Source organism: Aethalodelphis obliquidens, unplaced genomic scaffold, assembly GCF_003676395.1.
Source record: "Aethalodelphis obliquidens isolate GAN/ISIS:26980383/991018 unplaced genomic scaffold, ASM367639v1 scaffold83, whole genome shotgun sequence".
Taxonomy (NCBI): domain Eukaryota; kingdom Metazoa; phylum Chordata; class Mammalia; order Artiodactyla; family Delphinidae; genus Aethalodelphis; species Aethalodelphis obliquidens.
Window position 1 is genome coordinate 1,991,589 of NW_020838027.1, and position 26,898 is coordinate 2,018,486.

General features: G+C 38.1%; 1 protein-coding gene across 13 annotated transcripts in view; it reads right to left on the bottom strand.

The window, feature by feature from the left end:
- The window catches only part of ERC1 (ELKS/RAB6-interacting/CAST family member 1), a 394,434-nt gene that overhangs the window by 305,125 nt on the left and 62,411 nt on the right, over window positions 1-26,898 (bottom strand). For all 13 annotated transcript variants that reach the window (XM_027093429.1, XM_027093433.1, XM_027093428.1 and 10 more), the window contains exon 3: window positions 2,558-2,974. In XM_027093429.1, coding sequence (XP_026949230.1) covers window positions 2,558-2,974 — 417 coding nt within the window. The remainder of the gene's footprint in view (window positions 1-2,557; window positions 2,975-26,898) is intronic.

The window sequence follows — 26,898 nt, forward strand, 5'->3', positions numbered from 1 at the left end:
ATAATATTACTGGCTCATCTACATATATGTATAGAGCTGCACAAGGAAGAATTCACAGAAGAACTGAAATTTGAGCTAAATCTTGAAGGCAAGTAGGAGAAAAGGAAAGGGGAACCAGCATTCTGAACATGTGTTCCTGAAGCAATCACTTCTACTTGCTCTTAAATAATTTTAATCCATAGGACTGTGTTTCCTGTAAGATGATGCTACATTACTAATAGCAACTGGAATTATGTATTGATACAACTGACAAGGCCTATATTTCTTTCCACATTATGTTCAGAAGTGGGATTTAATATCTGTAGAGCTTGTTACTTCAAAATTAGTCTTAAATTCAATTTTTTTCCTACTACTTGTTCAAATTCACCATATTTCTGGTTGTTCTCTCCAGAATAACACTGTGGCTTTTCATAATCCTTAACTATTCACTATTTATTAACTCTAAAACTCAAAAATAAATGGGCAGAAGTTGAAATATTCAGAACAGAAGGAGTAAAAACATAACATTCAAAGTTCATCACGATGCTGGTAGGGTTTTCCTGCTGCATGCTATTTGATTTGAGATGATCACACCTTCTCTAACAATGTTCTATGGCCTGGCTCCAGGTTACCTCATTAAAATATAAACTCTTTAAAGTAAAATGAAAGAAACTCAGGATAGTGCCTACAACACAGTAGTTGTTGATAGAAAATTTTCTAAAACAATACAGTCCAGTAATTTGAAGACTGTAACATACATAGCTGCAGATTAACCGTAAAAATACAGTATATGCTTCTGGGAGGATAAACTGGTCCAATCACTCTGGGAGACAAGACTGATATTCAGAGTTTTGAAAACGTACACACGCTGAGCAGATTCATTTCTGGAAATTTATGCTAAAGAAAAAAATTAATGTACAGGGATATATGGCTAGGGATATTCACTGCAGCACAGTTTTATAATAATGAAAAATTAACAGTAGTCTAAATTTTCAACAGTAAGAAATATAAATAACTGCAACAGAACATTATAAATTCAATTGAAATTACAAAACTCTACATGTACTGACAAAGAAAGAAAGATGGTCAAGACAAATTATTAAGAAAAGCGGGTAACATTACATTATGCATCGCTGCACTACCTAATACAGTAGCCACTACCTACACAGAGATACTTAAATTTAAATTTGATTAATTAAATTTAATTTTAAATTAGTTATATTTAAATAAAATTTAAAATTCAGTTCCTCAGTCACACTAACCACATTTCCACTACTCAACAGTCACATGTAGCCAGTGGCTACCACATTGCAGAGAGCAGATACAGACCGCTTCCATCATCAGGGGAAGTTGCTGTTTACCATACTGCAGAGAGCAGATACAGACCGCTTCCACCATCGGGGAAGTTGCTGCTTTGCTGCTTTTAACTGCCTTCCTCACACTTCATTTAAAAAGGGATTATTCAGACTGGCACTAAAATAGTTCTGGGATTTTATTTTCCCCCTATCCAAACGTGAAAATTATCTGAAGACTCTGACCTCATACAGGGAAGTAGAGCTGTCATTTTTTTTAATTCAATGTAAGATGAATTCTTCACTTAAGCTTTCTTAAAATGAAGCATTACATAGAAAAGTGAAAAATTATCAGTAGTCACAGTGGTCAGCTGAAGTCTGAGGTTCCTCTCTAAAAATAAGTGACAGCATACCTCTGTATCATTCCCTCTAGCTGTGCCTCCAGGGCAGCAAATATATATATTTTTTATTTTATTTATTTATTTTTGGCTGCATTGGGTCTTCGTTGCTACATGCGGGCTTTCTCTAGTTGTGGCGAGCGGGGACTACTCTTCATTGCGGTGTGCGGGCCTCTCATTGTGGTGGCCTCTCTTGTTGCGGAGCACGGGCTCCAGGCACATGGGTTCAGTAGCTGTGGCTCGAGGGCTCTAGAGCACAGGCTCAGCAGTTGTGGTGCACAGGCTTAGTTGCTCCGCGGCATGTGGGATCTTCCTGGACCAGGCCTCGAACCCATGTCCCCTGCATTGGCAGGCAGATTCTTAACCACTATGCCACCAGGGAAGCCCAGCAAAAAATTTCTATCACGTATCTTTTACAGCAAGACAACAGTTTCCATGGAAACCACAGGGCAAACATCCACTACTGCCGCCTAGGACTTTATAAGCACACCGAAAATGAGGGAATCGCTTACCTTCAATTATTAATATTTTAAAATTGAGCAGTAGTTAGCTACTCTAATTCTGGTTTTGTTGTGTGTGTCTCTATGAACAAATCAGGAGATGAAAAACAAGTCAGGAAAGTTCTGTGCCCCTCGAGCACCAGAACGCGTCTCCAGAGATCAGGAGGGGGAAGGAAGAAACCAGGAAAGGCATTAAGCCAGCATACATGCCAGCCAATGTCATCTCGTACAAGACAGCAAATCAGAACAGAAATCAGTGCCGAATTTAGGTAAGAAAGAAGAAATTCCCTTGCACTAGTTCGGGAGAGCATATAAATTTATCTAGGTCAAAATGCTGACTAATCAGGAAAAAAAGACAGTCGTAACAACCGAGAAAGTGGCCACTCACCTCTCTCAACAGAGCGTTCTCTTTTTCCTTCTGCTCCAAAAGGCTTTCGAGGTGGTGGACGTGCATCTCTGCCTCTGCCAGTCTCCTTGTTCTCTCATGGTCCTCCTCAGTAGCCTTAGCAGAAAGCCCCTTGCTCTGCAACATCTCCAGAAGCTTCTTGATGGATTCGTCCCGAGCGTTCAGGGTTTGCTTCTGCGTCTCAATCCGCAGCTCCATCTCCTCCAGAGTCTTTCGAAGGAGGAACAGCTCCTTGGCCTGCCGCTCGTGCTCAGTGTGCAGCCTCTGAAAGTTCTCCTCCGTCAGCTCTGTCACACAAGGCTCACCAGTCCTACTGTTACTATCCTGTTGAAACAGCTGGTTCAGGTCCCTCTGGATCCGCAATTCATCCTGGAGAGCCTGGATTGTCATTTGCATGTGCTGGTATAAAGACAAAAAGGAAAACCCAAATGAGCTTTCCTCCTCAAGTAGCAGAAACAAAGCAGATTGCGGGGAGTGAGAAAGCCGCTACCACAGCTCTCAGAACCCTGCATTTAGCAAATGAGGAGTCACATTATTCTGTTTTACACTGTCTTTAAAAATGATTGAGATAATCTGTAAAATGTCAGTAATTTAATTTGTGTTTATTACCAACGGGAAACAAGGTAAGTCTGGCAGCTCCTCACTTTGCTTGACTAAATAAAGACACTGTTCAAGATTAACAGAAGGTATTACATGGAACTGAAGGTGAGGAGAGGGAAAATCTATAGGAATACGGACACATCATACAAAAAATTTCACCAAAAAACAAACGATGTCAAAATACAAAATGACTTTTAAGTGTTTTACAATTAAGTTAGCACATTAAATAATAAACATGTGAGTGCATGCCAGAACGTGCTTTGCACTCCTTATGTGTTAATTCATTTAATCCTCACTATAACACATGTACTATTATTCGAATTTTATTGATGATGACACCATGCATGCAGAGACTTAAATAACTCACCCCAAGATCACACAGTAAGTAACAGAGCTGGCATTCGAATTAAAGCAATTCTCGCAGCCCACTGAAGCTAGTACCCAAAGGTAATAAGATAACTTGAAGCTTTAAAAACAAAACACAGAAAACTGAGGCTGTGTGAGCTATTTATACAGAAGATAACAATATAAGTGAGTAATTTGAGTAATTAAATGAAAATGTTAGTGCAGATAAGCCAGTAAAATGTTTCAGAGGGTATATCTTTAGCCTGTATCCCTAACGAAGGTATATGAACCTTTAATTTGAATGGATAAATTCTAGAACATTATACAAAGAACCTAAAAGGAAGTTACATCAAGAATCATGTTTTTAGAAATGAAGAAGCAACAACAGAAAATCACTCTTTGTATTCAAGGTATTCAAGGTCTGGCAGTGTGCCGCAGTGGAAGGAAACTAACCCACAGTCGGAAGACATGAGTTTTAGTTCCAGCTCTCACACTAAAGAGCAACCTGATTTGGAACACATCGCCTTCTTTCTGGGTTTCAGGTTCCTCATATTTAAAATGAGGATATAAATGCCTGCACCATCTTTTCAAAGAGCTAATAGTATCATTGAAATCTTTGTGGCATATATGTTAAAACATACATTGTTTAAAACTTTTGGCAAACTGCAAAACAGCAGTAAATATCTCAAGGAAACGATCTGGCAAGTGTACAAAGACGCTCATTGTTGTTTATACCAGTGACAGAATTAGAAACAACCTAAATGGATATTAATAGGTGATGAGTTAAGTAAATGAGAAATGTCCACCCAGTTTAATACTATGCATCAATTTTTTTAAATGTAGATTTATATTTACTGATAAAAACTACAGTTACAACATATTAAGTGTAAAAAAGCAGATATATAATAGCAAGTATAGGATGATCGCGATTCTAATTTTTAAAATGTATATACATGTAGACCCAACACAGCCAAAAATAAAATAAATTAATTTTTAAAACAAAGTATATACATGCAGAGAAAAGTCTAAAAGGTTGCAAACAATTACCAGTGTCTGGGTATGGGTAGATTTTACATTTTTCTTCATACTTTTTTCTACTATCTAAATCCCCTACAGTAAGCAAGTAATCAATAAAAAGAGACATTTTTACCTTTAAAAATAAGAGAAAAGACTTCAGAGATGCCTGCTTGGGTGTGTTCAATTTGCTACCACTTTGGTTAAAAGGGAGGGAACAATAAATATTTACTATTTACTATAAAAAAAAAATATCATAAGAAATAAAAATACTTCTGTAATGTTACACAAGAAATAATTAATTTGGGGGAACAGAGGAAGGCAAGAAGGGAGGAAGGGAGGAACAGACTGGAATCACTGAGGGACAACATGTAAGAAAACTTTATTCTATTCCACATAAAAATTTTTTTTAACTGAGGTGTAACTGACATTGAAAATTTTTTAATAATAGCTTTATTGAGACATAATTCACATATACCATAAAGTTTGCCGGTCTAAAGTGTGTAAGTCAGCAGTTTTCAGCATATTAAAAGTTATGCAAAAAGAAAGATTGAAATAAACTCATGTGTAAATGTTCAAAAAAATAAAAAAATCATGCATCGATCACTACTAATTCTAGAACACTGCCATCACCCCTTAAGAGAAATCCCATATACATCTGCAGTCACTTCCCAGCCACTTCCCATCTTTCTCTCCTCCTAACCCTCCTCTTGAATTTGAACTAAATGTATGTACTACCCAATCAAAAATTAAATTTTAAAAAATGCCTAATGATATTTTTCAGCCTCAAAAAGGAAGGAAATGCTGACACACGCTGCAACATGGATGGACACTATGCCAAATGAAATAAGCCCGTCACAAAAGACAAATATTACACCAGTCCACTTACATGAGGGTCCCTAGAGCAGTCTACCTCACAGAGACAGGAAGCACAAGAGTGGTTGCCAGGGGCTGGGGAGACGGGAGACAGGGAGTGATTGTTTGATGGGTGCAGAGATTCAGTTTTACAGGATGAAAAGAGTTGTGGAGATGGATGGTGGTGATGGTTGCAAAACGATATGAATGTACCTTATGAACTGTACACCTGAAAATTGGTTAAGATGGTAAATTTAACATGGTGAATGTAAGCTGTATTTTACAACAATTTTAAACACTGGGGAAAAAATATGCCTGCCATAGAATTCCAATGTGTTGATATTAAATAATTTACTTATAACTATTGATAAATATTTAGTTTGGTTCTCATTTTCCACTATTATAACGGGCACCTTCACATGTATATTTCTGCACATCTATCCAAATTTTTCCTGGAGATAAATTCTGAAAGGTGAAATTCCTGGATCAGAGGGTATGCAGTTATGATTTTAATACACACAACAAATTACCTCTAAAAGGGTCTGTACAGATTTAAACTTCCACCAAATGATGTCTGAGCACTTTCCTATACCTTTGACAATTGGGTATTTTCTTTCTTCTCTTTCTTTTTTGGGCTTTTCCTTGATTACAAGTAAGACTGAATATCTATTCACATATCTACAGGTGCTTTGTATTCCTTCCTTTGTGACTCATCTGTCCTTGTTCTTTGTTCATTTTGTTTTGGGGACATTTAACCTTTCTCCTAATCCACTTTAATATCTTTTTATATTTGGAAAACAACCTTTTGCCTGCTGTGCATGTTACAAATATATTTCCAAATCTGTCATTTTTCTTTTAACATAGTTTATGGCAACTTAAATAGAGAATTTTTTTAGTGCAAAGATAAGAACCTCTTCTTTTATAGTTTCTGGTTTTGGTATTATGCTTAGCAAGTAGTGAACTTTCAATTATGGCAGTCTTCAAACTCTCGAAAAGCACTGGCTTTTTCTTACGAAAAATAAATTTACAATAAAATTATCAGGTATTTGAATTAATGAATATGATTCTTTAAAGAAATTTAACTACCCGCATCATGCTGCAAAGATTCTCAACAGTTGTTGGAGTTCAAAATCCTTAATAAAAAGATGTGTCAAAACGCTAATTCTCTGAAGCCTATAATCAACCCCCAGTTTCATTCTTTACCTTTGGAAGTCAAAAAATCCAAATAAATCCTGAGCAAGTTTATCCCACAGGGAAATATCAGAAGTTAAATTCAACAGTGAAACTGATTTCTAGGTACAACCGTCCCTCCTTTTCTGGACGCTCATCACCAAATTCATTCAAATCAAGAGAAACAGATGTTGACGACAGCTAACAGTCTCACATACACTTTAGCACTTGTGATTATACTAGTATGGCAAGCACTGTTTTGGTGAAGAAAGAAAATACAACGCCTAATGTGCCCTGCTTCTCCAGCTCTGCTTGCACTCATTTTACTAGAATATAGAATTAAAATGATGCTCTGACTGGTAGCCGAGAAGGCTACACAGCAATTTTCTCCGTCGTAATGGGAATCAGCACCCCTTCTTTAGGCTACATTCAAGCTAGATTCACTTTATAAAAATTCCTGCCAACTCCCTTGGGAGAAGAAAGAAGCAGCAGGCAATAAGCCAGCCTGCCCTTTCTCTAGCACATTCGTACTGAAGATAAAGTGAGCATATCTGCACGTATCACAGACATTTACCATGATCGACCAAAAACAGACATGCTGAATTTCGTAGGACGATCTCAGTTGTCAGATATTAGGAAAATTTCTATTTGAGAATTCTGCTCATGACACTCTCCAAAATGATCTCACACTTCTCACATTCCAAATTGTACACCAACACTCACTAGTCTACTTCTGCTCACTCTAACACTCAGCTTGAGCTGGAAGACTGGAAAAATAACAGCTTAAAATTTAGTTCAAGGATTGTGCTGAAATTACACCAAGCTGTATCTCAGTGAAATGGTAGGATGTTGTGAACAACAGTCATGAAAACTCTTAAACCTCTGATAGGGTTTATGATCTTTTTTTTAGAAAAATACATCTCAAAAACAACAAAAGATCACAACAATGCTTCATATATTTTAGACAAATATCAGAAGCTCTTCTGAGGCGAAACTTCCATTAGTTTCTCTGCAGAGAACGCTTTGATCCAGTTTATCCTGATTTCTAAAACGACAGAACCTTGGAGTCTAGAGCTATTTTTAGTTACAGAAAAAGAATATTATGGATACATGAAAATGGTCATCATCACAAACATTATACTGCATCCCAGAGAGTTCAATGCACTATTTGTCAAGATAACCATTAGAAAAATTACCAGTACTGCATCCTATTATGTTAAATTAAGACCGATTTTTTTCCTGAAACATGTAAATACATACACTGAGTAAACTTTATCAATGCAAAATGCAAAAGAGTTTATAATAATTCTTACTAACATCACCCAAGTCGATCCTCAGGCTCTGTGATGTTCTGATCTGTGCTGTACCGTATGTGTCCCTAAGAAGAGCACTTACCAGCCCAATCTGCAATTTATTTCTTTGTATCTGTCTTCAAGAAAAACTTTCTAGAACTTGGGACTTTCATCTTTTTACTCAGGGGCACGGCACAGTGTTTGGTATAATAACTGCTCAATAAATTTTTGATGAAAGACTGACAAAAACAAATTGTCACGCGTTATTTTGAAAGTAAATGGCTACTAGATAGTAGATGCAAATCAAGTCCCTGGAAAATTATATCTTTCCCCTATAACAGAGAGAATTACTCTCATTCTGTAACAATTAGTTCCTTATCAGCTAACACACAAAAAATTCTATCTCAAATACAAACTGGCCAAAATACTAAATGCAATCCTAATTTTTTAAAAAATGTTAATTATACACTCTGGATTTATTTGTGTTTGATCTGAAGTGAAGAGAAGCATTTTCAAATAATAAACTGTCAACAAGTATCTTTTATACTTTTAATACTATACAACATACACAAAAAGTGTAGGATAGAGTTCTTGTCCAAAAACAGAGCGTACAAAGTGGTAAAACTTAATAGCTCTATACACACTCACACACCAGCACTACACCTTATTATAAATTTAAATTAAGACTATTCAAGAAGGAGAAATGGGACATATAAAAGCACTCATTATATATGCAACATACTCAAATGAAGTTTAGATTCTACAAGATCACCATGATATGGATTCATGAATCTTTAATATGAAAAGAAAGTATTCTAATTTCTATCATTTTAGAAGAAGCTCAAAGTTTTTTAATGAGTCTGAATCTCCAAGACTGAGACAAAGGAAGAGCCTCTAAGGTAATTCATTTCATCTGATCATTCGTCTAGTATTCTTTCCGTTGATTCTTTCAAGTTGATGACAAGGATTTATTTTCTGTGCAGCAAAGCACACTGTACACTCTCAAATATTAAACCAAAACCAAGTTCTCAGACTGATCTAAACACAAGCAAGAGACATACTGCAATGCAAGAAACAACCACACCAGAATTCAAATGGGTAGATTAAATTGTTTAAATGAATGCTACTTTGAGCTTATTCTCCTCTAAAAAAGATGTCAGAGTCAAGAAAATGAACAAGCAATTATTCCAGATTCCTAGCAGCTACTCTCTGCTACTGAATCCAGGAGCGAAAAAAGAACATCTGCCTTTATGCCAGCATAACCCAGAAGAGAAATTAAAGAATAAATGAAAATACTATCAAAATGGGCAAGTCCCAAGGTCATTAATACATTCTATTATTGTGTGCTCATAAAGACAACTCAAGTGACAATAAACTGATTTTAGTACAAGTTCTAGAAATGCCAATAGCTTTCAGTTACCCAAACTCCCATACCATTTACTTACCTCTTAGCCTCTACTTAAAGTGTATCCTCTACCCGTTCCCTCACTTTCACTCCCAGCTAAATCCTACCTGTCCTTTCATCCTTAGATCAGGCATTATCTCCTCTAGAAAGCCTGTGTGACTCTCAAACTGAACAAAAGGCAAAAATAGAGAGGAAGGAATGGGTGGAGGAAGAAAAGTACAGAAAGAAGAAAAGATAATATCCCAAACCAGATATTACAATAGTAAAAATATCATACTAAGCAATGTCAGGGTTGAAGACGTCATTCCATTAAAACATAACATCAAAATAAAAATTTTTTTAACCTTAAAAGTAAAATCAACCAGCAGAGGGATCCTATAGTAACCATTTCCATAGTGTTTACTTGAGAATGCTCAGTACTAACAAAGCAATGGCAGAATTAAATACAAGGGACCATAAAGGTACTGTTCAGTCTAGCAGCATTTTAAGTATCAAGCTCACTTCTTTCTTCATGCTCTACAACCCAAAAGTTTCAAGCACCTGCAACAGACATCAATGAGGTTAACAAAATTCCCAGATTTAGTCCCTGAAATACTAGTATATAAATCAAGAAGAAATAAGGGTAAAGAAAGAAGAGTTGAGCGACACCAGTCAGCTGTGAACACGTGAAGAGCTAACCCCGGCAATGCTGCAACTGGGAGTGGATTCAGCTGAATAAACACACACCGGAGGCAGCAGCTTGGCTGTTGAGGGGGGGGCGGTCCCTGCTGACATTCAGCTGCAGCGCATGGCATAAAGCTAACAGGGGCTGATGTCTGTGTCTCACAGAGCTATGTCAACACTGAAGTCACTGTGTGCCCAAAGCTTTCCAGAAGCTATAGAATTCCCTTCTTTTTTCCCCCTCCTTTTCCTCCAGAGAGAGAGAAGAGGCAAGGAAGACTGATATTGAGGGAGAGTACAAAGAGATCATGACCTTACAGTCTTACAGAAAAGCACTCATGTACAGTGCCATTGTTTAAGATGCTTTCACACACACTATCACTAAACTGTGTTAAATTGAAATGAAGCCCACCAAAATTATTTACATAAATAATTCTGTCTTGAGGAGAAAATAGCATAGAACATATACAAAGAACATCAGCTAACCAGAATAAACCAACCAAATTACTCACATTTTTTTTCAAGACTTACATCTTTAATAATGGGCTTTCTTGTAAAAATCAAATCTACACTAGGCAACTGATAGACTACAATAGTCCACTGTCATATTTTGTTCTAGAGATACTAAGACCAAGTGCAGTAAGACAAGAGAAGGAAATCAAAGGTATAAGAATTAGAAAACAAGAAACAGTCATTATACAGGATGAAAACTCAGAAGAAATTACAGACAAAATATCTGTATCATTAAGAGTCCAGCAAGGGACTTCCCTGGTGGTCCAGTGGTTAGGAATCCACCTTCTAATGCAGAGGATGCGGGTTCTGCATCCCACATGCCACGGGGCAACTCAGCACGTGCCACAACTACAGAACCCACCAGAGCCCACATGCTCTGGAGCCCATGACCGCAACGAAAGATCCTGCATGCCGCAAGGAATATCCCGTGTGCAGCAACTAAGACCTGACACAGCCAAAAATAAAATAAATAAATAAATAAATATTTTTTAAAAAAGAGTTTAGCAAGCCTGGCGCATATAAGATCAACATATAAAATCTAACTGCATTTCTCTACAAGGAACAAATCTTTAAAAAGTGTAATTAAAAAGAGAGAGAAAGAGAATCTTGATAAATAAAACCAAAGAAGCATCTGGGGATAAAATAACAATAAAAGTCAAACTATTATGGAGAAAATCATAATTGTTTCGAAAGCAAAACACCAAGGTATAAATATAATTTTTTTTGTATACAATCCCTTAAATTTTCCATGGCAACCATCAAATAAGGCATATCTAAGACTCTTTTGCACATGCTTCTGTAAAAATGTTAAGTAGATAAAAGAAATCTTTTAAAAATTAATAAAATTTTTTTGAAAATCAGTTTAGGTACTAAACAGACAATACAAAAGATTGTTTCATGTTTTAGCAGCATGTTGAGAGGAAATAAAACCATATGGTATCTTCATGGGGTATTTAAAAGGAAAATACATTTGTTTTCTTGACTCTCACCAATTTTATCACATAAACTCCAGTAAATACATGTGTTACCATTATTTTCATTTATCTCCTATATCCATATTTACTCATCACGTTATATTTTCAATTTGAATACTTAGGTCTATGACCACAAAATCTTTCACTTCACTTCAGCTGGCTGCATACTTTTAGGGGAAAGTTAAACATGCACTTACCCTATGACCCAGCGATTCCACTTCTAGATATTTCCGCAAGATAAATAAAAACATGGCCACAAATACATCTGTATAAAAATGTTTACAACCGCTTTATTCATAAGAGCCAAAACTGGAAACAACGCCATCAACAGGAGAATGGATAAACTGATTATGCAATATCCATGCAATGAAAACTACTCAATATTAGGATGACTATGGATACATGCAACAACACGAATAAACTTAAAAAAAAATAGTACGCCGAGCAAAAGAAGCCAAACACAACAGAGTACAGACTATATGGTTCCATGTATAGGAGGTTCTAGAGCAGGCAAAACTAATCTAAAGTGAAAGGAATTAGAACACCATCTATGTGTTGAGGACAGGGAAAATACTGATTGGGAAGGAGCTCAAGGGGACCTTATGGGATGATGGAAATGTTCTATATCTTCATAAGACTGCATTATATGACTACTGGCATTTGTCAAAACTCATGGAACTACGATACTGAAGATCCATGTATTTTGCTGTATGTAAACTATACTCCAACAAAAAATAAATATATTAGGACTTCCCTGGTGGTGCAGTGGTTGAGGGTCTGCCTGCCGATGCAGGGGACACGGGTTCGTGCCCCGGTCCGGGAGGATCCCACATGCCGCGGAGCGGCTGGGCCCATGAGCCACGGCCGCTGAGCCTGTGCGTCCGGAGCCTGTGCTCCGCAACGGGAGAGGCCACAACAGTGAGAGGCCCACGTACCGCAAAAAAAATAAATAAATAAAAAATAAATTTAAAATAAATTAATTAATTAAAACAGAAAAATGTAACAGGTATAGGTCTGAAAAGGGAAAAGTAAATAAATATTCAAGAAAACTTCTTAACAAGTAGGAATGACTTCACTTAAAAGAAAGGATAATTTAGTTGATTTTTAAGAACACTTCCAGTTCCAACATGTATTATGCTCTATCACCTAATTCAATTGTAACCCTGCATTCTTAAAAAGGTTAGAGAAGAAAGCAGAAGCTGGGGGCTACAGAGACTCATTCAAATATACAACAACGCATGGAAATCACCATTAACAATTTGCCTTATTTGCTTCAAATATCTCTCTCTCTCCCCCACCCCTCACTGTTGCTTATTTAAAATTCACATAAGTGATGTCATCTGTTCTTGATTGTCTCTGCAAATTGCTTATGTTACTCACATAATGTGCCTGAGAATGTAAACTGGTATAGCCACTATGGGAAACAGTAATGGAGGTTCCTCAAAAAATTAAAAATAGAACTGCCATTAGATCTAGCAATTCCACTTCTGAGATTTTATCCAAAGAAAACAAAAATACTAACTCAAAAAGATATCCGCACCCCCATGTTCACTGCAGCATTATTTATAATACCCAAGATACGTTAACAACCTAAGTGTCCATCAATGGATGAATGGATAAAGAAAATGTGGTGTGTATATCTATACACATATGTGTGTATATTATTATTCAGCCATTAAAAAAAAAATAAGATCTTACCATTTCGGGGGGGGGGGGCGGACCACAAGCTCACAGATAGAGAACAGATTGGTGGTTGCCAGAGGTGGGAGACAGGGAGTGGGTGAAATGGGTAAAGGGAGTCAAAAGGTACAAACTTCCAGTTATAAAATAAATAAGTCCTGGGAACATAATGTGCAGCATGGTGACTATAGTTAATAACACTGCATTGCATATTTGAAAGTTGCTGAGAGAGTAGATCTTAGAGTTCTCATCCCCCAGAAAAGTTCTTTGTAACTATGTGTGGTGATGGATGTTAACCAGACCCAGTGTGCTGATCATTTTGTACTGTAACCCAACAGCAAAATATTGAAACTAATATAATGTTATATGTCAACAGTACTTCAATTTTTTAAAAACGTGTTTGAGATTTATCCACACTGATATACGTAACTCTAATTCATTCACTTTTATGAACTGTATAATACAGGTTTCACAATTCCTTATCCAATATTCTAAAATCCAAAGAGCTTTAAAAAGACTAAATTTTTCTCCAAGCTTAATGGAAAAACCTGACTCAACTGCTATGAGGCTATTTACCATTTATTTATCCAATTTAATATGAATATTCCTATGTTTTGCTACAGATTTAATATGTTTGATTACTGGGTATTGTCCAGATTCCAATGGGAGTATTACACAATATGCAGTTTATATACTGGATTACCTTTCAAAATCTAAGTATTTTGGAGGAAAGGACTGTGTACTCATATTCCATTTTGTGAGCAAATATCAACTTATCCACTCACCTACTGAGGAACAGTTAGATGTTTTTCCACTTTTTTCACCGTTACAACAAGCACGTCTACATCTACCTGTCTCCTTGTGCACATGTGCAAAAGTTTCTCTCAAGGAGACACACAGGAATGAAACTGCCCGGTAGCAGAGCATGTCTTCAACCTTACTGGTCATGTAAACGTACCTTTTTCAATTTACTATAAACAAGATGCATGACACAGATGATAAAAGGGAGCAGATATCCAGCCTATAACTTTCATATCTACAGAATCATTAATCATACAACACTTTCCATCAATCATAAAACCACTTTCCTAGAAGGAAATTTTTGGTAGAAGTGGATTGGGCTGCTACTTAAAAAAAAAAAAAAGCTAAATGATTGTGCATTCAATTCCATCCGTAAGGAATAAAGACAGAGTGTTTTCAAAGAAAGTGGTTACTTATGAAGCTACTTTAATTAGCAGAGCCCTAGTATCACTGTAAGGCATGAGAATATTTTTTAAAAAGAAAAACTTCTACCCATAGGATCTTTTCTCTCTGAAAGAAGGAATTAGAGAAGAAACAGAAAAGATTGGAAAGAATCCTAATTTCTCTCTGCTCACCCTACTTCCTGAAATGGCATCTTTCCCTGAGAATCCCCACAAAATAAAACTACTTTAATCTCAGTACCAAAATTTTGATGTCAAAGATTCCTATAAAAATGATGTTAGAGATAAGGACACTGAAAATCTGAAAACAACAATAATCAACAGTTTCAAGAATTTCCTTTCTATCCCTTTCATATTTATTATATTTATTGGAAAAATAAATAAGCAGACTTCTTTTTTCTATCAGGTATCTGAGAAACAAAAAAGTAATACAGGGATACCTGATTCATTACTAATGTTTAAAATATTTTTAAACTAAATTTATGAATTGGGATAGATGCTTATATAATTCTTTTTTTCTCACAGCTTTTAAGAACACATTCTTTGATCCCCATATTATAAGGAAAATTGGCTTTTTAAATAAAGCTACTTGCTTAACCCAAGGTACCTAAACAAAAACAAGAAAACTTAAATGAGAGGTTCACAAAGGAACATCTGATGATGTTAGTGAACCTAAAATATTTCATATTTCTAATACAGACTTAAGCAAAAGAAAATATGAATCCCAACGTATAGACAAGTGCCACAAAAACACAAAACCTACAGGAACACAAGAACAGCACTTTATCCTAGGTGGAAAAACGAACCCCTAGCCTACTTCAATACCAGAAGAATGATAAGATTCTGAGAGGGCTCTGGCTACCTTGGGAGTTCTCTCCACCAAGAACAAGAACTAGTAATTAACATGAAAGAGTCCATTTCAGACAATTCTGCCCACAAAGGAGGCAGTGCTGTTGAAAAATAAACTTAACCAAACATTGGAGAACAGAAAAAAAATACTGAAGTATAATCCCTCACTGACGGAAGAAAGATCTTTAGTTAGTAGCAGGCATTATGCTCCCTGACAGAGATACAGTGGCAGGTGGGTATAATAAACATGGTCTGTCTCCACATAAAGGTAGATAAGACAGATAACGGTGGATAAGAGAGTCATTAATCCCAACAGCAACAAAAATACACAATTATAACTGCAAACAGGGATAAAAGCTATAAATCAAGGTAGCAACAGATGAGAAGATCTGGGGGCTGGGTGAGATCTGAAGAATGAGTTAACGTCCACTAACTGTTTAAAGACACAACACTTCTACTGTGAGGAGAAGACTACCTAGGTGAAGACCCTCAAGAAGGAGGGGGCAAAGCACATTTGAGGGATTAAGGATCCTGAGCACCAAGGAAGTGTGACAAGAGTTTTAATGGACTTTAAGGGCAACAGGAAGCCCTGGAAAAGTTTTGAGCAGAGTATGATCATCTCTACCATCATCACTAATAGTGATGCCAGGCACATATTACCACATTTAATTCTTAGAACAAGTACATGAGGTAAGAATTATATAACCATTTTACAGATGAGGAAACTAAGGTTTGGAAAGACTTAGCAGCCTGCCAAGCTCACATAACTAGTGAGTGGTGGAGCCAGGATTCAAACATCATATGGGCACTTTCAAAAGCTCAGACTGGGCTTCCCTGGTGGCGCAGTGGTTGAGAGTCCGCCTGCCGATGCAGGGGACACGGGTTCGTGCCCCGGTCCGGGAAGATCCCACATGCCGCGGAGCGGCTGGGCCCGTGAGCCATGGCCGCTGAGCCTGCGCGTCCGGAGCCTGTGCTCCGCAACGGGAGAGGCCACGGCAGTGAGAGGCCTGCGTACCGCAAAAAAACAAAACCCAGACTGGCTGCAATGAGGCTGCACATGAGGGGGAAAGAGAAAGACTGGGGGAAACTGGGAGACCACTGCAATAACGTCAGCCAACAGCGACATGACCAAACTATGACAGTGGCTGTGGGGTGGGAAAACGGATGGCTTCGAGAAATACTTCAGAGAAAAAAGACCACCAGGATTTGACTGGCAGGTGGGAAATGAGGGAGTGAAGCAATCAAGGAAAATTCTGAAGCTTCTGACTTAAACACCAAGGACAAGGTGGCGGCACCATAAACAAAAATGGGAAAAAATAAGGCAGGACCAGAATTGAGGGGAAATCGTGAGCTGAAAGGAATGTGCTTTCGAGATGCTGAGAACAGGTTTGAGGGAGCAACTGGGCATGTGGGTCTGGAGCTTAGAGGAATGATATGAGCTAAAGATGTAAGTGTGGAAGCTCTCGTACACAGATGTTAACTGAGGCCAAGGTAGTGAATGAGCCTCCCTAGGAAAAGAAAACACAGCAAGAGGAGATAGTCCTAGGACTGATTCCACATTAGATGGCAGGCAGAGGAGACAAGGGGAGCAGTCAGAGAAGTGGGTAGAAATCAGGAAAGCAGTGTCACAGAAACTGAAAGAAGTTGATAAGGACCCTCCCTCTAAGGGGAGAACACAGGCCAAGAAAGATCTGGCTCTGGGTTCAATGCCTGGTTCCCTCAGGATGACCTCAGTGAAGTTAACTAAACACCCTGAGCCTTAATTTATTAATCTATACTATGAACATTATGAAATTTAATCTACAGGGTTATTATAATAATTAGCAGTAAGACAGAACACCTATCACACTGTAAATGATCAATAAATAGCAGCTACTGTTGTTGCTGCTGTTTGTAAAATCAAAAGGTTTGGTTAGTGGCTTATTGAACCCAGCCCTGGGAAGCCCTAGGGGTTCTAAAGAACATCTTCAGGGAATGCCTGGCAGGGCCACACTGGGGCATCTGGGCTCCCCAGTCCTGCCTCAATCAGAACAGCTTTGCCTTCTTTTTCATTTTACTTCTTAAAATAAGTTTTAGGGACTTGCCTGGTGGCACAGTGGCTGGGAATCCACCTGCCAATGCAGGGGACACGGGCTCGAGCCCTGGTCCGGGAGATCCCACATGCCGCAGAGCAACTAAGCCTGTGCGCCACAACTACTGAGCCTGCGCTCTAGAGCCCACACGCCCAGAGCCTGTGCTCCACAACAAGAGAGCCCACCGCAATGGCCCCACACCGCTCGCCGCAACTAGAGAAAGCCTGTGCACAGCAACGAAGACCCAACACAGCCAAAAATAAATAAATTTTTAAAAATAAGTTTTATTTTCATATCTGAATAATATTCATTTGAAAAAAGGGGTCTGCAGCTTAAAGTGCTTTTCAAAAAGCAATGACTGGATCATCTCAATAGTCCCTTCAATTCATTTGGATTACAGCTCGTAATTCTTTTTCTTTTTTCTTTTTTTGAATGTTTGAAGTTTATTTTATTTATTTTTTTACACAGCAGGTTCTTATTAGTTATCTATTTTATACGTATTAGCGTATATATGTCAATCCCAATCTCCCAGTTCATCCCACCGCCACCCACCCCCCCGCCACTTTCCCCCCTTGGTGCCCATACGTTTGTTCTCTACATCTGTGTCTCTATTTCTGCCCTGCAAACCAGTTCATCTGTACCATTTACAGCTCGTAATTCTTCACCAAAGTAAAACATGTGAGAAATAAGGACAAAACAACACACTTGATAACATAATCCCTAACATGAACCTTATTATTTAATTAGAATAATGGTTATAAATCAATTAGCTCTGTTTATCTACTGAAAATTGTACTAGGGTCAGTGCCATTACTGCCATTGAAGCACCACAGCCCTATAATCAGCAATTTTTTGTTTGTTTGCTTAAGATTATCACCCCATGAGCAGTGAAGAAAGGAGTTAAGCAGCATTAAAATCACAAAGGGCTTTCTTTTTTCATGAAGAATAAAGTTGGTTAGTGTGCTCAAATTACTTGTTTTCTTTTTGAAAGCCCTGCATGAAGAAAACCAATTAGTAAAGAATCAAAATATCTCACCAGCCTTTTCTCATTGAAATCAGTACCTCTAAAAACTTTCTTTTAATGCCCTTTTCTCATGCTATTGATTGTAACGGATCGCCCTCCGCGGCGTCATTGTGTGTGGTCCTCTCACGGTAATCATCCCACACTCTCCAGTTTAGTCTATTGAGCAGTCACCATTCTGGGGCAGCTGAAAATTCTCAGGGACGCCAGCTTGAATCTCTGTGGCACAGATGTCCTAATACTTCATTTTAAAATGGGGCAAAGGTTTTACAGAGCCTTGCTGATCTTCTGTCCCAGACACTGGCTGTCGTTTTCATCTAGGACATAATCAAAAATGTACTGTATTTTAAAAAGTGTACTGTATAAGTTTTGTAACTACAACTTTAGAATTTATACTCTTAAATACTAAGTCAGTTCTCTTAAGTGACAGAATTTCCTCCTATTTAACTGCTGGAAATTTTAAGCAATTAAATAGGAGCTGACGGTGGATCAATAGCTGTCTTCATTCTAACAGCTCACCCAATAATGAGGAACATGAGAACTGCATCTGGAAGATTTGGTGTGAAAGGAAATGACTTCTGAAAGGCTGACTGATTTATTTGTGCTGATACTGGCACAGACTGTCCTACTTTAGGCAGGATGGTTAGGGAAGGTCTCTTTGAAGAAGTACCATTTAAGCGGACACCTGAGGCAGCCAGCATATAAGAAGAGTGGAGTAAGAATGTCTGGCAGCACATAAGAATGGCAAATATATATATATGTATATGTGTATATGTACGTGTGTATATATATATATTTGAAGGAAATTTTTTTCAATGCCCAACTGGCCATTAATACAAATTGCAAGCCTGTTATAATCAAATCAATGTAGTCCTGGAAAAAGAATATCAACAAAGAGATCAATGGAACAAATCTCACAATAATTAAGCACTTAAGAAAGAAAAAGGAGGGCTTCCCTGGTGGTGTAGTGGTTGAGAGTCCGCCTGCTGATGCAGGGGACACGGGTTCGTGTCCCGATCCGGGAAGATCCGTGGCTGAGCCCGTGAGCCATGGCCGCTGAGCCTGTGCAGCCGGAGCCTGTGCTCCACAACGGGAGAGGCCACAGCAGTGAGAGGCCTATGTACCGCAAAAAAAAAAAAAAAAAAGAAAAAGAAAAAGAAAGAAAGAAAAAGGAAATGCCACAAACCAAAAGAAAAGAGACTGATCACAGTATTTAGAAAGCTTTTCAATTATTAGGAAAACATCAAAATAAATATGTTCTCCCCACACAAAATTTAAAATAAGTTCCAGGAAGATTAAAGAAGTAGGTATAAAATGCTAATTAATTAGAAAATAAAAAGAAAAAATATAAACATATTTAATGATATTCAGATAGGGAAGGACTTTCTAATCAAAAAAAGAAATGTAAGAAATAACAAATTACAGATGTAAGAAAAGTATAGTACATTTTACTGCTTAGAAATCTAGAATTATATACATCAAAAGTCAACAACTAGGGGGTGCTGTGGCCTGCCAGCTTCTCCTCCCCCAGGCACATCGACGCCTTCTGGTACAAGAGACAGAGGAGGAGGATGGCGAGGCCACGGCCGCAGCTCTGGACACATGTGCCTGTCTGCGAACCCGCACCCCCAGAGCATCACGACAGAGCCATGAAAAGGCAAATAAGGGGACTGTCGGGTACCATCCAGTACTCTGTCTACGACTGGATGCTGCCCATCACCCCACACTCCTCTCTGTGAATCCCCATTCCCGCTCCATTCCCCCCACATATCTAATGTATTTTATGCTTGGAACTATTTTATAGACCCCCGATCATGCATCCCTGCAATAGAAATGTGCTCCAGAATTGACCACAAGGCTCTAAGTGTTCAAAAATAATAATCTTCTGGCCGCTGAGCCTGCACGCCCGGAGCCTGTGCTCTGCAACGGGAGAGGCCACGACAGTGAGAGACTCGCATACCGCAAATAATAATAATAATAATAATCTTCTGGATTGAGAAATCGGTACAATTATTATTGGTATGCAAGTAATCAAAATGACACAAGGATATTACAGTTATGGTAAATAATTACTAAACATAAAAAGTAAAATTTAACAGATGGAGAGGGCTAATCTGTTTTCTTCAGTTAGTTCCTATGTCCACAAGGCTCAGCATCAACTCTGTTCTTATTTTTCCAATTTATACATCAAAACACTGAAAAAATCCCATTCCCATAAATAAACTGATGGCACCAGAAAAAAAAAAAAAAGTCAACAACTAATGAGCAAATGACAAAAACTAAAAATTATTCATAACTGTGAAAGAACTTTATCCTCACTATTGAAAAAGCCTGTATAAGTCAATGAAATACTAAGACCTTCCTGTACCCAAGAGAAATTAACAAATAGGAATAGACCAATCACAGACAATATGCAAATTGTCAATAAACACATGAAAATGTAAACAAAGAATTGCAAATGTAAACAAGGTAAGACAAAACTTTTTAACCTATGAAAGAGGTAAAAGGTTTTTTTCAGGCAAAAGATTTTTAAACATTATATGAACAGGTAAGGTGATACATGCGCGTTCTTATATGCCTGATCACCTAAAGTGGTCCAGTCCTTCTAGAAAACAGTGTGTCAATAAGTATATTCATCTCTTTTATAAGCACAACTGTATCATCCTTAGGAAGCAGAAACTATCTTCTAGCAATGTTGCTTTTCTCTCCAAATATAAGGTAGATAATATAGTAATTTATAGGATCATTTTTGTAACATTATCTCATTACAAAGTAATAAATATACATGTTAAACATTTTAAGAATACATAAATTTATATGGGAAAAACTCTCCTATAATTCCTTTGATCCCCTCTGATGAATAGATTCAATTTTTTAAACAACCTATCATAGGAAAATAATCAGAAATGTGAAGATGTATTAATAAAGATGGCCATAACAGTATGGCACACCTCAGGCTGGTGCAACATCACGCCAGCCTCCGCCACCACAAGCTCACCACGCACTCTGTACCCCTCCCTCCCCCCAGCCTGAGTGAGCCAGAGCCCCTGAATCAGCAGCTCTTTAACCCCATTCTGTCTGGGCGGGAACAGACACCATCAAGCGACCTACATGCAGAGGCGGGTCCAAATCCAAAGGTGAACCCCAGGAGCTGTGCGAACAAAGAAGAGAACAGGGAATCTCTTCCAGCAGCCTCAGGAGCAGCAGATTAAATCTCCACAATCAACTTGATGTATCCTGCATCTCTGGAATACCTGAGTAGACAACAAATCATCCCAAAATTGAGGTGGTGGACTTCGTGTGATTTTGTCTGTACAGCTTTACTTTTACCAATTGTCCTAGGGTTCTGTCCGTTTTTGGGGGGGGGGGGTGTTATAGTTTTTAGCACTTGTTATCATTGGTGGATTTTTTTTTTGGTTTGGTTGCTCTCCTCTTTCTTTTTTTTTAAATTACTTTTTAATTTTTTTATTTTCAATAATTATTTTTTATTTAATAACTTTATTTTCTTTTTTCTCTCTCTCTTTTTTTTTCTCCCTTTTCTTCTGAGCCATGCGGCTGACAGGGTCTTGGTGCTCCAGTCGGGTGTCAGGCCTGTATCTCTGAGGTGGAAGAGCCAAGTTCAGGACGTGGGTCCACCAGAGACCTCCCAGCTCAACGTAATATCAAATGGTGAAAGCTCTCCCAGAGATCTCCGTCTCAACGCTAAGACCCAGCTCCACTCAACGACCAGCAAGCTACAGTGCTGGACACACTATTCCAAAAAACTAGCAAGACAGGAACACAACCCCACCCATTAGCAGAGAGGCTGCCTGAAATCATAACAAGGTCAATGACACGCCAGACACACCACCAGATGCGGACCTGCCCACCAGAAAGACAAGATCCAGCCTCATCCACCAGAACACAGGCACCAGTCCCCTCTACCAGGAAGCCTACACAACCCACTGAACCAACCTTAGCCACTGGGGGCAGACACCAAAAACAACGGGAACCACGAACCTGCAGCCTGCAAAAAGGAGACCCCAAACACAGTATGTTAAGCAAAATGAGAAGACAGAGAAACACACAGCAGATGAAGGAGCAAAGTAAGAACCCACCAGACCAAATAAATGAAGAGGAAATAGGCAGTCCACCTGAAAAAGAATTCAGAGTAATGATACTAAAGATGATCCAAAATCTTGAAAGTAGAATGGAGAAAATACAAGAAATGTTTAACAAGGACCTAGAAGAACTAAAGAGTAAACAACAATGATGAACAACACAATAAATGAAATAAAAAATTCTCTAGAAGGAATCAGTAGCAGAATAACTGAGGCAGAAGAACGGATAAGTGACCTGGAAGATAAAATAGTGGAAATAACTACTGCAGAGCAGAATAAAGAAAAAAGAATGAAAAGAATGAAGGACAGTCTCAGAGACCTCTGGGACAACATTAAATGCACCAACATTCGAATTATAGGGGTCCCAAAAGAAGAAGACAAAAAGAAAGAGACTAAGAAAATATTTGAAGAGATTATAGTTGAAAACTTCCCTAATATGGGAAAGGAAATAGTCAATCAAGTCCAGGAAGCACAGAGAGTCCCAGGCAGGATAAATCCAAGGAGAAACACGCCAAGACACATATTAATCAAACTATCAAAAATTAAATACAAAGAAAAGATATTAAGAGCAGCAAGGGGGCTTCCCTGATGGCGCAGTGGTTGAGAGTCCGCCTGCCGATGCAGGGGACGCGGGTTCATGCCCGGGTCCAGGAAGATCCCGCATGCCACGGAGTGGCTGGGCCCATGAGCCATGGCCGCTGAGCCTGCGTGTCCGGAGCCTGTGCTCCACAACAGGAGAGGCCGCAACGGTGAGAAGCCCACGTACCGCAAAAGAAAAACAAAAAGCAGCAAGGGAAAAGCAACAAATAACATACAAGGGAATCCCCATAAGGTTAACAGCTGATCTTTCAGCAGAAACTCTGCAAGTCAGAAGGGAGGGACGGGACATATTTAAAGTGACGAAAGGGAAAAACCTACAACCAAGATTACTCTACGCAGCAAGGATCTCATTCAGATTCTATGGAGAAATTAAAACCTTTACAGACAAGCAAAAGCTAAGACAATTCAGCACCACCAAACCAGCTTTACAACAAATGTTAAAGGAACTTCTCTAGTCAGGAAACACAAGAGAAGGAAAAGACCTACAATAACAAACCCAAAACAATTAAGAAAATGATAATAGGGCTTCCCTGGTGGCGCAGTGGTTGAGAGTCCACCTGCCGATGCAGGGGACACGGGTTTGTGCCCCAGTCCGGGAAGACCCCACATGCCGCAGAGTGGCTAGGCCCGTGAACCATGGCTGCTGAGCCTGCGCGTCCGGAGCCTGTGCTCTGCAACGGGAGAGGCCACAACAGTGAAAGGCCCGTGTACCGCAAAAAAAAAAAAAGAAAGAAAGAAAGAAAATGGTAATAGGAACATACATATCAATAATTACCTTAAATGTAAATGGATTAAATGCTCCAACCAAAATACATAAACTGCTGAATGGATACAAAACCAAGACCCCTATATATGCTGTCTACAAGAGACCTACTTCAGACCTAGGGGCACATACAAACTGAAAGTGAGGGGATGGAAAAAGATATTCCATGCAAATAGAAATCAAAAGAAAGCTGGAGTAGCAATTCTCATATCAGACAAAATAGACTTTACAATAAAGAATGTTACAAGAGACAAGGAAGGACACTACATAATGATCAAGGGATCAATCCAAGAAGAATATAACAACTGCAAATACTTATGCACCCAACATAGGAGCACCTCAATACATAAGGCAAATGCTAACAGCCATAAAAGGGGAAATCAACAGTAATATGATCATAGTAGGGGACTTTTAACACCCCACTTTCACCAATGGACAGATCATCCAAAATGAAAATAAATAAGGAAACACAGGCTTTAAATGATACATTAAACAAGACTGACTTAATTGATATTTACAGGACATTCTATCCAAAACAACAGAATACATTTTCTTCTCAAGTGCTCATGGAACATTCTCCAGGATAGATCATATCTTGGGTCACAAAGCAAGCCATGATAAATTTAAGAAAATTGAAATCGTATCAAGTATCTTTTCCGACCACAATGTTATGAGACTAGATATCAATTACAGGAAAAAATCTATAAAAAATACAAACACATGGAGGCTAACAATACACTATTTAATAACCAAGAGGTCACTGAAGAAATCAAACAGGAAATCAAAAAATACCTAGAAACAAATGACAACAAAAACACGACGACCCAAAACCTATGGGATGCAGCAAAAGCAGCTGTAAGAGGGAAGTTTATAGCAATACGATCCTCCCTCAAGAAACAAGAAACATCTCAAATAAACAACCTAACCTTACACCTAAAGCAATCAGAGAAAAGAAGAACAAAAATACCCCAAAGTTAGCAGAAGGAAAGAAATCATAAAGATCAGATCAGAAATAAATGAAAAAGAAATGAAGGAAAAAATAGCAAAGATCAATAGAACTAAAAGCTGGTTCTTTGAGAAGATAAAATTGATAAACCATTAGCCAAACTCATCAAGAAAAACAGGGAGAAGACTCAAATCAACAGAATTAGAAATGAAAAAGGAGAAGTAACAACTGACACTACAGAAATACAAAGGATCATGGGAGATTACTACAGCAACCATACGCCAATAAAATGGACAACCTGGAAGAAATGGACAAATTCTTAGAAAAGCACAACCTTCCGAGACTGAACCAGGAAGAAACAGAAAATATAAACAGACCAATGACAAGGACTGAAATTAAGACTGTGATTAAAAATCTTCCAACAGAAAAAAGCCCAGAACCAGATGGCTTCACAGGCGAATTCTACCAAACATTTAGAGAAGAGCTAACACCTATTCTTCTCAAACTCTTCCAAAATACAGCAGAGGGAGGAACACTCCCAAACTCATTCTACAAGGCCACCATCACCCTGATACCAAAACCAGACAAAGAAAGAAAACTACAGGCCAATATCACTGATGAACATAGATGCAAAAATCCTCAACAAAATACTAGCAAACAGAATCCAACAGCACATTAAAAGGATCATACACCATGATCAAGTGGGGTTTATCCCAGGAATGCAAGGATTCTTCCATATACACAAATCAATCAATGTGATACACCATATTAACAAATTGAAGACTAAAAACCATATGATCATCTCAATAGATGCAGAAAAAGCTTTCGACAAAATTCAACACCCATTTATGATAAAAACCCTCCAGAAAGTAGGCATAGAGAGAACTTATCTCAACAGAATAAAGGCCATATATGACAAACCCACAGCCAACATCGTTCTCAATGGTGAAAACCTGAAACCATTTCCACTGAGATCAGGAACAAGACAAGGTTGCCCACTCTCACCATTATTCAACACAGTTTTGGAAGTTTTCGCCACAGCAATCAGAGAAGAAAAAGAAATAAAAGGAATCCAAATCAGAAAACAAGAAGTAGAGCTGTCACTGTTTGCATATGACATGATACTATAGATAGAGAATCCTAAAGATGCTATCAGAAAACTACGAGAGCTAATCAATGAATTCGGTAAAGTAGCAGGATACAAAATTAATGCACAGAAATCTCTTGCATTCCTATACACTAATGATGAAAAATATGAAAGAGAAATTAAGGAAACACTCCCATTTACCACTGCAACAAAAAGAATAAAATACCTAGGAATAAACCTACCCAAGGAGACAAAAGACCTGTATGCAGAAAACTATAAGACACTGATGAAAGAAATTAAAGATGATACAAACAGACGGAGAGATATACCATGTTCTTGGATTGGAAGAATCAACATTGTGAAAATGACTATACTACCCAAAGCAATCTACAGATTCAGTGCAATCCCTATCAAACTACCAATGGCATTTTGCACAGAAGTACAATAAAAAATTTCACAATTTGCATGGAAACACAAAAGACCCTGAATAGCCAAAGTAATCTTGAGAAAGAAAAACGGAGCTGGCAGAATCAGGCTCCCTGACTTCAGTCTATACTACGAAGCTACACTAATCAAGACAGTATGGTACTGTCACAAAAACAGAAATATAGATCAATGCAACAGGATAGAAAGCCCAGAGATAAACCCACGCACATATGGTCACCTTATTTTTGATAAAGGAGGCAAGAATATACAATGGAGAAAAGACAGCCTCTTCAATAAGTGGTGCTGGGAAAACTGGACAGCTACAGGTAAAAGAATGAAATTAGAACACTCCCTAACATGACACAGTAAGATCCTTTTTGACCCACCTCCTAGATAAAGGGAAATAAAAACAAAAATAAACAAATGGGACCTAATGAAACTTAGAAGCTTTTGCACAGCAAAGGAAACCATTAGCAAGATGAAAAGATAACCCTCAGAATGGGAGAAAATATTTGCAAATGAAGCAACTGACAAAGGTTAATCTCTAAAATATAAAAGCAGCTCATGCAGCTCAATATCAAAAAAACAAACAACCCAATGCAAAAATGGGCAGAAGACCTAAATAGACATTTCTCCAAAGAAGATATACAGATTGTCAACAAACACATGAAAGGATGCTCAACATCACTAATCATTAGAGAAATGCAAATCAAAACTATAATGAGGTATCACCTCACACCAGTCAGAAT